General features: G+C 46.4%; 1 protein-coding gene across 1 annotated transcript in view; it reads right to left on the bottom strand.

The window, feature by feature from the left end:
* wdr97 (WD repeat domain 97) overlaps positions 1–10,033 on the bottom strand; it is a 78,236-nt gene extending 68,203 nt beyond the window's left edge. The window contains exons 1-2 of the mRNA XM_048617495.1: positions 9,943–10,033; positions 6,012–6,181 (exon numbers count right to left, since the gene is read on the bottom strand). Of these exons, the coding sequence (XP_048473452.1) occupies positions 6,012–6,181; positions 9,943–9,973 (201 nt within the window). The 5' untranslated portion in view covers positions 9,974–10,033. The remainder of the gene's footprint in view (positions 1–6,011; positions 6,182–9,942) is intronic.
* Positions 10,034–14,257: the final 4,224 nt, after the last annotated feature.

Here is a 14,257-nt window from a genome sequence, read left to right as displayed (position 1 = left end):
CCCGCTTCATCCAAGGTTTATGGTGAGGAACTCGGATTGACTACTCTGGTACACAGTCTTCTGTGCATTTGCTAATGAAGTCTGTGACTGTGGTGACCTACTCGTCTGGGTTTTCCACTGAGTATTTGAACATGGTCCAGTCCACCGACTCCAAGCAGTCCCAGAGACAGTCTTCCACAGTCTCGGACCAGCATTTCACTTCCTTTAGTGAAGGATCCTCACTTCTGTTTATGAGCTGGGAGGAGGGACACAGTGCTGGGATCTAATTTTCTGAAGTGTAGGTAGGGAATGGAGCAGTTATGGACTTTGGTTGTGTAGCAGTGGTCTGGAATGTTCCGTCCGCTGGCGGGGTAGGAAACGTGGTGGTGGTACTTTGGCAAAGCCCTCTTCAGGTTCAAGTCATGGGTCACTATGAATAGACTCCCAGGGAATTTTGTCTCTTGTGTGTTTGTGGTGATGTAAATCACATCTACATGGGGTGGGGTGTAAACTGCTGACACAATGGCAAAGTAGTGAGGATCACACTTTACTGTAAAGTATTCCAGATCCAGGGAGCAATGACTTGCCAGAGTCGCTATGTCTGAGTACCGGGAAGTGTTGATCAGGAAGCATGTCCCACTGCCCCTTTGCCTTACCTGAGGACACTGTGCGTTCCATGTGATACATGCATATAGGCCACGGTCAGGTATGGCAGGGTTGAGCCAAGTCTCTATGAAGCAGAGCACACAACAGTCTCTCAGCTCCCTCTGGAAGGTAAGTCTAGATCACTTACCATCTCAGAAAAATCCTGCATGTCTATTCCTCCCAAAGCGAACAGCCTCTCATTTCTCCACCTTAGACTCCATCTGTCATCTGTCCACCCACGAAACCTGCTCAAATTCTCCTGAGATAACAAGGTGCAGAGCTGGATGAACACAGCAGGCCAAGCAGCATCAGAGGAGCAGGAAGGCTAACGTTTCAGGCCTAGACCCTTCTTCAGAAATGGGGGAGGGGAAGGGGGTTCTGAAATAAATAGGGAGAGAGGGGGAGGCAGAAAGAAGATGGATAGAGGAGAAGATAGGTGGAGAGGAGACAGACAGGTCGAAGAGGCGGGGATGGAGCCAGTAAAGGTGAGTGTAGGTGGGGAGTTAGGGAGGAGATAGGTCAGTCCAGGGAGGACGGACAGGTCAAGGGGGCAGGATGAGGTTAGTAGGTAGGAGATGGGGGTGGGGCTTGAGGTGGGAGGAGGGGATAGGTGGGAGGAAGAACAGGTTAGGGAGGCGGGGACAAGCTGGACTGGTTTTGGGATGCGGTAGGGGGAGGGGAGATTTTGAAGCTTGTGAAATCCACATTGATACCATTGGGCTGCAGGGTTCCCAAGCGGAATATGAGGTGCTGTTCCTGCAACCTTCGGGTGGCATCGTTGTGGCACTGCAGGAGGCCCAGGATGGACATGTCATCTGAGGAATGGGAGGGGGAGCTGAAGTGGTTCGCGACTGGGAGGTGCAGTTGTTTAGTGCGAACCGAGCGTAGGTGTTCTGCAAAGCAGTCCCCGAGCCTCCGCTTGGTTTCCCCGATGTAGAGGAAGCCACACCGGGTGCAGCGGATGCAGTATACCACATTAGCAGATGTACAGGTGAACATCTGCTTGATGTGGAAAATCTTCTTGGGGCCTGGGATGGGGGTGAGGGGGGAGGTATGGGGGCAGGTGTAGCACTTCCTGTGGTTGCAGGGAAAAGTGCTGGGTGAGGTGGGGCAGGAGTGGAGTGTGGAGCGGACAAGGGAGTCACGGAGAGAGTGGTCCCTCCGGAAAGCAGATAAGGGTGGGGAGGGAAAAATGTCTTTGGTAGTGGGGTCGGATTGCAGATAGCGGAAGTGTCGGAGGATGATGCGTTAGATCCGGAGGTTGGTGGGGTGGTACGTGAGGACGAGGGGGATTCTGTTTTGGTTGTTATTGCAGGGAGGGGGTGTGAGGGATGAGTTGCAGGAAATGCGGGAGACACGGTTGAGGGCGTTCTCGACCACTGAGGGGGGAGGTTGCGGTCCTTGAAAAACGAGGACATCTGAGATGTTCGGGAGTGGAATGCCTCATCCTAGGAGCAGATGTGGCGGAGGCGAAGGAAGTGGGGATAGTGGATGGCATTTTTGCAGGAAGGTGGGTGGGAGGAGGTGTATTCTACGTAGCTGTGTGAGTCGGTGGGCTTGAAATGGATATCGATTTCTAGGTAGTTGCCAGAGATGGAAACAGAGAGGTCCAGGAAGGAGAGAGAGGTATCAGAGATGGTCCAGGTGAACTTAAGGTTGGGGTGGAAGGTGTTAGTGAAGTGGATGAACTGTTCGAGCTCCTCGTGGGAGCACGAGGCAGCGCCGATACAGTCATCAACGTAACAGAGGAAGAGGTGGGGTTTAGGGCCAGTGTAGCTACGGAAGAGGGATTGTTCCACGTAACCTACAAAGAGGTAGGCATAGCCTGAGGTGTTGGTGACCGGAGAATTGGAAGCTTTGGAGGAGGTGGAGGGCGTGGATGGTGTCACGGATGTAGGTAGGGAGTTCCTGGACCAAGGGGGAGAAAATGGAGTCGAGATAGGTGGAGATAAGTTCGGTGGGGCAGGAGCAGGCGGAGACAATGGGTCGACCAGGGAAGTCAGGTTTGTGGATTTTGGGAAGGAGATAGAAGCGAGCGGTGCGGGGTTGGGGAACAATGAGGTTGGAGGCTGTGGGTGGGAGGTCATCTGAAGTGATGAGGTTGTGGATGGTTTGGGAGATGATGGTTTGGTGGTTGGGGGTGAGGTCATGATCAAGGGGGTGGTAGGAGGAGGTGTCAGAGAGTTGGCGTCTGGCCTCGGCGACGTAGAGGTCAGTGCACCATACTACAACTGCGCCTCCCTTGTCCGCGGGTTTTATGGTGAGGTTGGGGTTGGAGCGGAGAGCTGCACGTTCTGCCAGGGAGAGGTTGGAGTGGGTGAGAGGTGTGGAGAGGTTGAGGCGATTGATGTCTCGACGGCAGTTGGAGATGAAGAGATTGCGGGTAGGAGGCCTTGGGGTGGTGTCCAGGAGGAGGGGTTGTATTGGAGGTGGGAGAAGGGGTCAGTAGAGGGAGGGTTAGGCTCACGGTTAAAGAAGTAAGCGTGGAGGCGGAGGGGGTGGAAAAACTGTTCAACGTCCAAGCATGAGCGGTATTCGTTGATGTGTGGGTGGAGGGGGACAAAGATGAGCCCTTTACTGAGGCCGTCAAGGCCTCCTACCCTCCCGGGGGTACTTTCCCGGGTAACCCTCCTGTACTTTCCCGGGGTCCACTCTCTCCGTGACTCCCTTGTCCGCTCCACACTCCACTCCAGCCCCACCTCACCCAGCACTTTTCCCTGCAACGGTAGGAAGTGCCACACCTGCCCCTACACCTCCCCCCTCACCCCCATCCCAGGCCACAAGAAGACTTTCCACATCAAGCAGATGTTCACCTGCACATCTGCTAATGTGGTATACTGCATCCGCTGTACCCGGTGTGGCCTCCTCTACATCGGGGAAACCAAACGGAGGCTCGGGGACCACTTTGCGGAACACCTATGCTCGGTTCGCACTAAACAACTGCACCTCCCAGTTGTGAACCATTTCAACTCCCCCTCCCATTCCTCGGACGACATGTCCATCCTGGGCCTCCTGCAGTGCCACAACGATGCCACCCAAAGGTTGCGGGAACAGCATCTCATATTCCGCTTGGGAACCCTGTAGCCCAATGGTATCAATGTGGACTTCACAAGCTTCAAAATCTCCCCTCCCCCTACCGCATCCCAAAACCAGTCCAGCTCGTCCCTGCCTCCCTAACCTGTTCTTCCTCCCACCTATCCCCTCCTCCCACCTCAAGCCGCACCCCCATCTCCTACCTACTAACCTCATCCCACCCCCTTGACCTGTCCATCCTCCTTGGACTGACCTATCCCCTCCCTAACTCCCCACCTACACTCACCTTTACTGGCTCCACACTCACATCTTTGACTTGTCTGTCTCCTCTCCACTTACCTTCTCCTTTATCCATCTTATATCCGCCCCCCACTCTCTCCCTATTTATTTCAGAACCCCCTTCCCCTCCTCCATTTCTGAAGAAGAGGAGCTTTCCTGCTCCTCTGATGCTGCTTGACCTGCTGTGTTCATCCAGCTCTACACTTTGTTATCTCAGATTCTCCAGCATCTGCAGTTCCTACTGTCTCTGAAACAAATTCTCCTGAAGCTGCTTTCTGCATCTTTCTCACAACACACATTCCCACTTGGCTCTGTATTGTCTGCAAACTGGGAAAGAATCCATTTGGTCCCTATCTCTGGATCACTGATACACATTGTGAACAGCTGGGATGCTGAGTACTGATGCCTGTGGTATCCCAGTCACAGCCTGTAACGTGAGAGTTTATTGCTGTTCTCTGTTGCTGTCTGTTCGCCAATACCTACTCCAGGCCAGTACATTCAAGCACATGGGATAGGAGGTAATGTTGGTACCTAGCCTCTCGTAGGAGACCTAATGACAAGCCTTCTGAAAATTCAACCACACCACATCCATCAACTCTCCTTTATCCATTTTATTAGTAACATCCTCGAAAAACTCTAACAAATTTGTCAAACATGATTCCCCATTTGTAATCCATGTTGACTATGCCCAATCGGACCATCACTATCCAAGTTTGCAACTATCAAATCCTTTGTTATAGATTCTAGTATTTTCCCTACTCTGATGTAAGGTAACAGGTCTGTAGTTCCCTGATTCCCCTCTCCCTTTCCCTCTTGAAATAGTGGGATGATGTTTGGAATCATCCAATCCATTGGAATCATTCCAGAATTGATTGAATCTTGGAAGACAATTACCAATATCTCACCATTTTAATAGTCCCATCTACTGACACTCTGAAGTGTAGAATATCAGGTCCCAGGGACATAGCAAATTTCAGTTCATTAATCTCTCTCAAATTTCCTTCAGGTCCTCATTCTTCTTAGAAACTTGGATCTTTCACTCTGGGAGATTTCTTGCATCTTCCTCAATGAAAACTGATACCAAAGTTTAGCTTCTCTGCCATTTCTCTCTTCCCTGTTATAAAGTCTGCCGACCCTGCTTTTAATGGACTCACATTCATTTTATTCAAACATCTCTTTTCATTAGTTCTCAGGAATGGTTAACTCTGCCTTTCTCTTCACAGATGCTGCCAGACCTGCTGACCTTTTCCTGCAAATTCTATTTTTGTTTCTGATTTACAGCATCCACGGTTCTTTCAGTTTGTAGCTCATTTTATCATATCTGTAGAAGCTTTTACAATCCATTGTAATATTTTGCATTTGTAGTCTATTCTTCCTTATTTTATCAGTACCTTAGTCCTCCTTTGCTAGATTCTAAATTCACCTCCCCATCGTTAGAATTACTGCTATTTCTGCAAACATTATGTGGAGGTGCCAGTGTTGGACTGGGGTATACAAGGTCATAAATCACACAACAGGTTACAGTCCAACAGGTTTATTTGAAAACACAAGCTTTCGGAGTCTTACTCTTTCTTCAAGTGTTAGTGAGAGAGGTAGCATCAGACACAGAATTTATAAGTAAAAGATCAAAGGGTCACACCACTGATGAGGATGTGTTAAACAAACCTAAGATGCTGTTAAATCTTTAATCAGTTAGAAGGTTTTAATTGATTAATATGTATATGTAAATACCAAAAATTCCTTTCAAGTCCATATCCTGTGAGAACTAAAGGTTTTATCAGTGTAAGGAAGAGGTGACATTTTAGGTCAGATAGTGCATGTTAGGTGTGAGGCCTTATTTAGAATCTGTTAGTGTTTTGGTTTGGAGTCCCCTCCCCACCACACACACACACACACACACACACACACTCTCTCCCCCCCATCACACACACACACACACACACGCACGCAAGCACGCATACACACACACACAATTTGCCTGATGAAGGCAGCGCTTTGAAAGCTTGTGATTTCAAACAAACCTACTGGACTATAACCCAGTGCTGTGTGCCTTTTAAGTATGTACTTGACGGTACCTTTTCTGTGGACTCGTACACTGCTGTTCTCAGAACATGCCACAGTCGTCGGACTTTGTCCTCAGTGGTCTCCAGAAAGCTATCCTGGAGGCTGTCCTGGAGGCTCTCCTGAGTGTCAATTGTTTCTAACTCCATCTCAGGCTCCAGTGACAGGATGTCATCTTCTGATTCTGGAAAAGAGATGACAAGTTAAAACCAAATATAAACAGATATTCCATCTTTGACAGATAAACCCAATGATGGCGAAATGTGAACATGTCTTCTTTGGCAGGGGAAAAAGAGCAGTGAGCAGGTTTTCATTTATTCTCTATTCTCTTTATTTCTTTATTCTCCATTAATAGTCCTCTAGCCTCATTTTACAGCAGTTCAATGCCTACACTTGCCTCTCTCTTACCTTTTAGATATCTAAAAAAAACTCTTGCAATTTTCTTTTATATTACTAGCTAATTTACTCTTATATTTCATCTTCTCCCCCCTTATTGCTTTTTTTAGTTGTCCTGTGCTGGTTTTTAAAGGCCTCTCATTCTTCTGGCTTCGCATTAATCTTCACCATATTGAATGCTTTTTCTTTTGCTTTTATGCTGTCCCTGACTTGCCTTGTCATCATCCATGGTTACTCCTCCTCCCCTTAGGGTGTTTCTTCTTTCTTGGGATGAATTACCCCCAGAAACTCCTGCCATTACCGCTCCACTGTCTTTCCTTCCAATCAACTCTGGCCAGCTCCTCCCTCATGTCTTTGCAGTTACTTTTACTCAGTTGTAATACCATTACATCTGATTCCAGCTTCTCCCTCTCAAACTATCATATTATGGTCACTGCCCCTAGAGGTTCCTTCACATTCAGCTCCCTAATCAAGTCTGCCTCTTTACACATCACTAGATCCAGAATTGTGTGTCTTCTAGTGAACTCAACACAAGCTGCTCCAAAAAACCCATTTTACAGACATTCCATGAATTCCTTCTCTTGAGATCTGCTACCAACTTGCTTTTCCCAGTCAACCTGCATATTGAAGTCCCCCATGATTATTGTAATAGTGCCTTTCATACATGTCTTTTCTATCTCCAAATTTATTTTCATCCACACATCCTGACTACTGCTAGGGTGCCTGTACATAACTCCCATCAGGGTCTTTTTCCCTTTGCGGTTCCTCTACTCTGCTCAGTTCTACACCTTCCAACTCTTTATCACTTCTTGAGATTGATTTAATTTAGTTTCTTACTAACAAGGCAACTGTGCCCCTTCTTCCCATCTGCCTGTCCTCTCGATAGACATGAATCCTTGGATGTTTAGTTCCCAGCCCTGATCCTCTTGCAGCCACATCTCTGCGATACCCACAGTATTGTACCTGCCAATTTCAATCTGCACTACAAGCTCATTCCATTGTTTCGTATACTACGTGCATTCAAGTACAACACCCTCCGTCCTGTGTTGACTGAGCTTTCCCAGCAAATTCTGTTTTTGTTTCTGATTTCCAGCATCCACAGTTCTTTTGGTTCTTTGTGGGAAATGTCACAATTGGCCCCAACATCCAAATCATTGATTATAGATTATGATCAGACAAGGGCCCAAGCACTGATCCTTGCAGTAGCCCATTGATTATGACTTGCCGACCTCACAATTACCCATTTAGCACAACTCTCTGTTTTCCGTCCATTACCCAGCTCTCAATCCATGCCAGTATTTTCATATCTAATCCCATGCAACTCTAATTTTGCCCACTAGCCATTAACAAAAACCTTCTGAAAATCCAAATGCACCACGTCCACTGTTTAACCCATCGTTTCTGATAGTTACATTCTCAAAAAAAACTTCAACCAGTTTGTCCATTATGAGTCTCTTTCTTATGTCCATATTGACTCTGCCCAATCATATAATCGTTTTCTAAGTGTCCAATTATTACGTTATTTATAATGGAATTTAGCATTTTCTGCATTATTGATGTGACTGACCAATAGTGTCCCATTTTCTCTCTCCCTCTTCTCTAAAACAGTGAAGTTATATTTGCCACCTTCTCATTTACAGGAACCATTTCTGAACCAATGGAATTTTGGAAGACGATCACCAATGCATCTATTATCATGATCGCTACCTCTTTCAACTCTCTACAGTGAAGGTCATTGGTTCACAGGGATTTATCAACATTTAAATCCATTTAGTTTCTCCAATACTTCTTTTTAACAAATACTAATTTCTTTCAGTTCCTTATTCTCACATGTCCCTTCATTCTCTAGTATTTTGAGAGGATTATGTCTCTTCCCTTGTGAAGACAGGCTGTAAAGATTGTATCTTTTTGTTTTTCTGAATGTTTATTTGTGGACTGAAATGTGAAAAGAAATGCTTACAAACCAAGGATTGCTCGAGAATTGCTGCATGTTTTCAAACCTGGCCCTCATCGTAAACACTATTAACACAGATACTGTTTCCAGACACAGTTGAAATGTAGAGATATAAGAACTGCCAATGCTGGAGACAGAGATAACAAAGTGTGGAGCTGGAGGAACACAGCAGGGCCAGGCAGCATCAGAGAAGCAGGAAAAATGTCAACTTTCCCGCCCCTCTGATGCTGCCTGGCCTGCTGTGTTCCTCCAGCTCCGCACTTTGTTATCTAGAAAACCATCTTGTGTTAATTCCAGGAACTTGTCCTTCACAGCATTTATGCGAATCAGATTTACACAGTCAATAGGTGAATTGAAGATCCCATTTTTTATTCATTCCTGCGACGTAGGCATTGCCCCTGGACCCAGTATTTATGGCATATCCCCAGTTGCCCCTTGAGAAGGTGGGGGTGAGCTGCCTTCATGAACCGCTGCAATCCACGTGCTGTAGGTTGACCCACAATGCCCTTAGGGTGGGAATTCCAGGATATTGACCCATCGCCAGTGAGGGAACAGTGTTATATTTCCAAGTCAGGATGGTGAGTGGTTTGGAGGGGAATGATGTGATGATATTACATTTGTTAAATGAACCTCTAATTTCCGATTTATTGCATGCCCCACATTTCCGTTGAGGTTTGACATCCTATGAACAATTCCCACCAGTCCTTGCTGGTTTTCAAGTTAGCTCCACCCAAATGGTTTGACATCTTGATCGTCTGATCTAAGATCCTCTTTCATTTAAGAACTCATCCTTTATTAATAGCAAAGGCGTACCAGAATTGTGCGGCACTCACTCAGCACTGACCCTCCAACAGTGCGGCGCTCCCTCAGCACTGACTCTCCGACAGTGCGGTGCTCCCTCAGCACTGATCCTCCGACAGTGCGGCGCTCCCTCAGCACTGACCCTCTGACAGTGCGGCTCTCACTCAGCACTGACCCTCCGACAGCACGGCGCTCCCTCAGCACTGACCCTCCGACAGTGCGGCGCTCCCTCAGCACTGACACTCCGACAGCACGGCGCTCCCTCAGCACTGACCCTCCGACAGCGCGGCGCTCCCTCAGCACTGACCCTCCGACAGTGCGGCCCTCCCTCAGCGCTGACCCTCCGACAGTGTGGCACTCCCTCAGCACTGACCCTCCGACAGTGCCCACTCCTCAGCACTGACCCTCCAACAGTGCCCACTCCCTCAGCACTGACCCTCCGACAGTGCCCACTCCCTCAGCACTGACCCTCTGACAGTGCCCACTCCCTCAGCACTGACCCTCCGACAGTGCGGCGCTCCTTGTGTTTGTTTAAACATGTGCAGGTTAGGTGGATTGGCTATGCTAAATTGGCCATAGTGCCCTAGGTGGATTAGACAAGGTAAATGCAGGAGTAGGGGGATGGGTCAGGGTGGGATGCTCTGAGGAGCGGTGTGGTCTTGTTGGGCTGAATGGCCTGTTTCCACACTGTAGGGATTCTATCATTCTATGACCCCCGTTGTGTCATCATGGATTGAGTTCTCTCTTGTCACCTCTGGTGAGTTGCCATGGAAATAATTGACAAACAGACTCACCGTCGTCAAGTATTGCGTTCATAGTTTGCATGGTGTCCAGGACTGTGTGCTGTGTGTATCAATGTGCGAATACCATCAATCTTCCTCCTCCTTTCACCATCACTATCCTAATTGATTGAAGGCACAGTCACTGTTAGGGTTCTCTCTCTGTAACCAGGGAGAAGATCTCTGGGGAATGCGTGTGTTTCAAATCTAGAATGTGAAATTTTAAATAACTTCTCAAAGTGAAATACAGCATTATATCCCCTTCATGTCAACAGGTTTTAATCAGTTAATTAGTTAAGAATGATTCACAAAAGTTCACTGTACACTGTTACTTTAAGGAGTGTAGAAAGAGCTGAAGTCTGTATTAGAGGGCACTGCTAAACATATTTTTTCTATAGCTTTTACTGCATGATCTACATCACATACAGGAAAAAAAGAAACATTTTAGCTCCTCAACACAGTTCTGTCATTTATAGCTGATATATATCTCCAATTAGTGAGATGATGGTGCAGTGTTAATGCTGCTGGGCTTGTGAAAAGAATCCGAGGCTACAAGGACTTGAGTTCATATACTACCACAGCAGCTAGTGGAAATTTTTTTTCCCCAAAATCTGGAATTAAAAACTAGTCTCATCAATTGTCGTAAGAACCCAATTGGTTCACTAATGACCTTGAGGGATGGAATTCTGTCATCCTTATCTGGTCTGGTCAGACCCACAGCAATGTGGTTAACTCTTAACTGCCTTCTGGGCAATTAGGGATGGGCAATAAATGCCGGGCCTAGACAGCGATGCCCTCATCCTCTGAATAAATAAAAAAGAAGTGACTGTCTCTAAGTTGAAGTCCCTTTGTCCGAGATAGAAAAACTCTACACCAACCCCATTGGCAACTTTCAAAATCCTGATCCCTCCCAATCTCTTAGAACCAATAGAATTGTACAGATCAGAAGAGACCCTTTGGCCCAGAGTCTGTACTACCTACCGTAGTCCCACGTTTCCAGCACTAGGCCCACAGCCTTGAATGTTGTGATATTTCAAGTGTTCATCCAGGAACTTTTTAAGGGTTGTGAGGTTTCCCATGTCAACTACCCTCCCAGGCAGAGCATTCCAGAACTGTACCGTGCTCTGGCTGAAAAACCTTACCTTCAAATCCCCTCTAAATGTCCTGTCTTTCACCTGAAAATCGTGCCCCCCCATTATTGACCCTGAAATAAGGGGGACAGCTGCTTTCTATCTACCCTGTCTATCCCACTTCTGGCAGTCCCCCTCGACCTTCCCTGCTCCAGACCTTCTACATTTGGGACACATAACTCTCGTTTACATAACCTCACTTATATTGGTGAGAAATGACATAGGACAGTCAGAGAGAAAGGGTTGAGGCTTTGCAGAGTGAATATAGGAAGTTAGCTGGAAGGTTAAAAAGCAGAACCTCAAAGATATCAATCTCTGGATTACTCCCGGTGCCACATGCTGGTGAGGGGAGGAATAAGAAGATAGGGCAGATGAATCAACGGCCGAGGAGATGGTGCAGTGGGCAAGGATTCAGATTCTTGGATCATCGGGATCTCTTCTGGGGTAGAAAAAGCCTGTTCAAGGGGAACGGGTTTCACCTGAACAGGAGGGGGACCAAAATCCTGGAGGGGAGATTTACTCATTCTATTCAGGAGCCTTTAAATTAGTGGGGAGGGGGGATATTCTAAATAGTAGTCAGAATAGCAAGACAGGTGAGGCTGGTTCTGAAGTTAAAAAGAGGAAGTTAATTAGACAAGGCAGGCAAGAGTGAGTCAGAGAACAACGTAACTCTGAAGAATTAATTAACTCTGAAGCATTTATTTCAAAGCAAGGTAAGGTAGATAAACTCAGGGATTGTATGGGAACATGCGACTGGGATGTCATAGCTATTACAGGAATATGGCTGAGGGATGGACAGGGCTGGCAGCTCAATGTTCTGGGATACAGATGCTATAGGAAGGATAGAAGGGGAGGCAAGTGAGGAGGGGGTGCTGCATTTTTGATTAGGGAAAACAATACTGCTGCACGTAGGGAGGATATTTCTGAGGGATCATCCAGTTAAGCTATATGGGTGGAACTCAGAAATAAGAAGGGGATATCACCTTGATGGGATTGTACTGTAGGCCCCCCAGTAGTTAGCAGGAAACTGAGGAGCAAATATATAGAGAGATCTCATGTGTGAGAATAAGAGGGTTGTAATAGTAGGAGATTTTAATTCTCCAAACATAGATTGGGACTGCCATAGTGTTAGGGGCTTGGATGGTAAGGAATTTGTTAAATATGTTCAAGAACGTTTTCTTTATTGATATGTGGATGATTTGGAGTTGGGGCCCATATGTAGTGAGTCAAAGTTTGCGAATGACACTAAGATGAGTGGTAGGGCAGAGTGTGCAGAGGGCTCTGAAAGTTTGCAGTGGGATATGGATAGTTTAAGTGAGTGGGCAAGGGTCTGGTTGGTAAATGTGAGTTCATCCATTTTGGTTGGAATATCAGCAAAATGGACTATTATTTAAATGGTGAAAAAATGCAGTATGATGCTGTAAAGAGGGGCCTGGGTGTCCTTGTGCATGAATCACAGAAGGTTGGTTTGCAGGTGCAACAGGTAATTAAGAGAGTAAATGGAATTTTGTCCTTCATTGCTAGAGGGATGGAGTTAAAAAAAACAGGGAGGTTATGCTGCAGCTATATAGGGTGCTGGTGAGGCCACACCTGGAGTACTGTGTACACTTTTGGTCTCCTTAGTTAAGAAAGGATGTACTGGCACTGGGGGTGCAGAGGAGATTCACTAGGTTGATTCCAGAGTTGAGAGGGTTGACTTAGAATATAGAATGTAGAACAGTCCAGCACAGTACAGGCCCTTTGGCCCACGATGTTGTGCTGACCGATTATAAATGACTTATGAGGAGACACTGAGTAGACTGGGATTATATTCATTGGAGTTTAGAAGAATGAGGGGGGATCTTATAGAAACATATAAAATGATGAAGGGAGTAGATAAGATAGAAGCAGGGAGGTTGTTCCCACTGGCGGGTGAAACTAGAATAAGGGAGCATCGCCTCAAAATAAGGGGAAGCAGGTTTAGGACTGAATTGTGGAGGAATGTCTTCACCCAAAGGATTGTGAGTCTGTGGAATTCCCTGCCCAGTGAAGCAGTTGAGGCTTCCTCATTGAATGTTTTTAGAGCTAAGACAGTAAAGGAATTAAAGGCTATGGTGAGCAGGCGGGTAAGTGGAGCTGAGGCCATGAAAAGATCAGCCATGATCTTATTGAATGACAGAGCAGGCTCGAGGGGCCGGATGGCCTACTCCTGCTCCTATTTGTTGTTGTGTTCTTCTGTTCTTATGTAGATGTACTTACTGGAAAAGGACCTTCTCTTGGGAAATAAGGCAGGGCAAGAGACTGAATTGTTAGTGGGAGCACCACTTGGGGACCACTTATCACAATTTTTTTAGTTTTAAAATTGTTATGGAAAAGGATAGGCCTTGTATAAAAGTTAAACGTTCTTAATTGGAAGAAGGCAAACTTTGATGGTATGAGACAGGAACTTTCTAAAGCTGATTGGAGTAGACTGTTTGCAGATAAAGGGACAACTGGCAAGTGGGAGTCTTTCAAAAGTGTCATGACGAGAGTTCAGAGACTCATTATGTTCCTGTTAGAGTGAAGGGTAAGGCTGGTAAGAGTAGGGAACAATGGATGAATAAAGATATTGAGGCTCTGGTCAAGAAGAAGGAGGAGGCATAGGTTGTGTATAGACAACTTGGATCAAGTGAATCTCTTGAAGAGTATAAGGGATATAGGAGCATTCTTAAGAGGGAAATCAGGGCTGAAAGGGGATATGAGGTAGCCTTGGCAAACAAGGTTAAGAGGTTAAGAATAATCCAAAGAGATTCTACAAGTATATTAAGAGCAAAAGAGCAACTAGGGAGAGAATAGGGCCCCTTAAAGATCAATAAGGTTGTTTATGTATGGAACCACAGTAAATGGGAGAGATGCCAAAAGAATATTTCGCATCAGTATTTACTGTGGAGAAAGACATGGAGGTGAGGGAACTCGGGAAAATAAATATTAATGTTTTGAAAAGGGTCCACCTTACAGAGGAGGAGGTGCTGGAGGTCTTAAAATGCATAAAAGTGTATAAGTCTGTGGGATCAGATCAGGTGTATTCCAGGATATTGTGGGAAGCTAGGAAAGAAATTGCAGGGCCCCAGCAGGGATATTTGTATCATCTATAGCTACGAATGAGGTGCCGGAGGACTGGAGACTGGCTAATGTTGTGCCTTTATTTAAGAAAGGTGATAAGGAAAAGCAAGGGAACTATA

The sequence above is a fragment of the Rhincodon typus genome, chromosome 2 (genome assembly GCF_021869965.1).
Source record: "Rhincodon typus isolate 14 chromosome 2, sRhiTyp1.1, whole genome shotgun sequence".
Classification (NCBI taxonomy): Eukaryota; Metazoa; Chordata; class Chondrichthyes; order Orectolobiformes; family Rhincodontidae; genus Rhincodon; species Rhincodon typus.
Note: the sequence above shows the minus strand (reverse complement) of the source record. Positions and strands in the feature narration are given on the sequence as shown.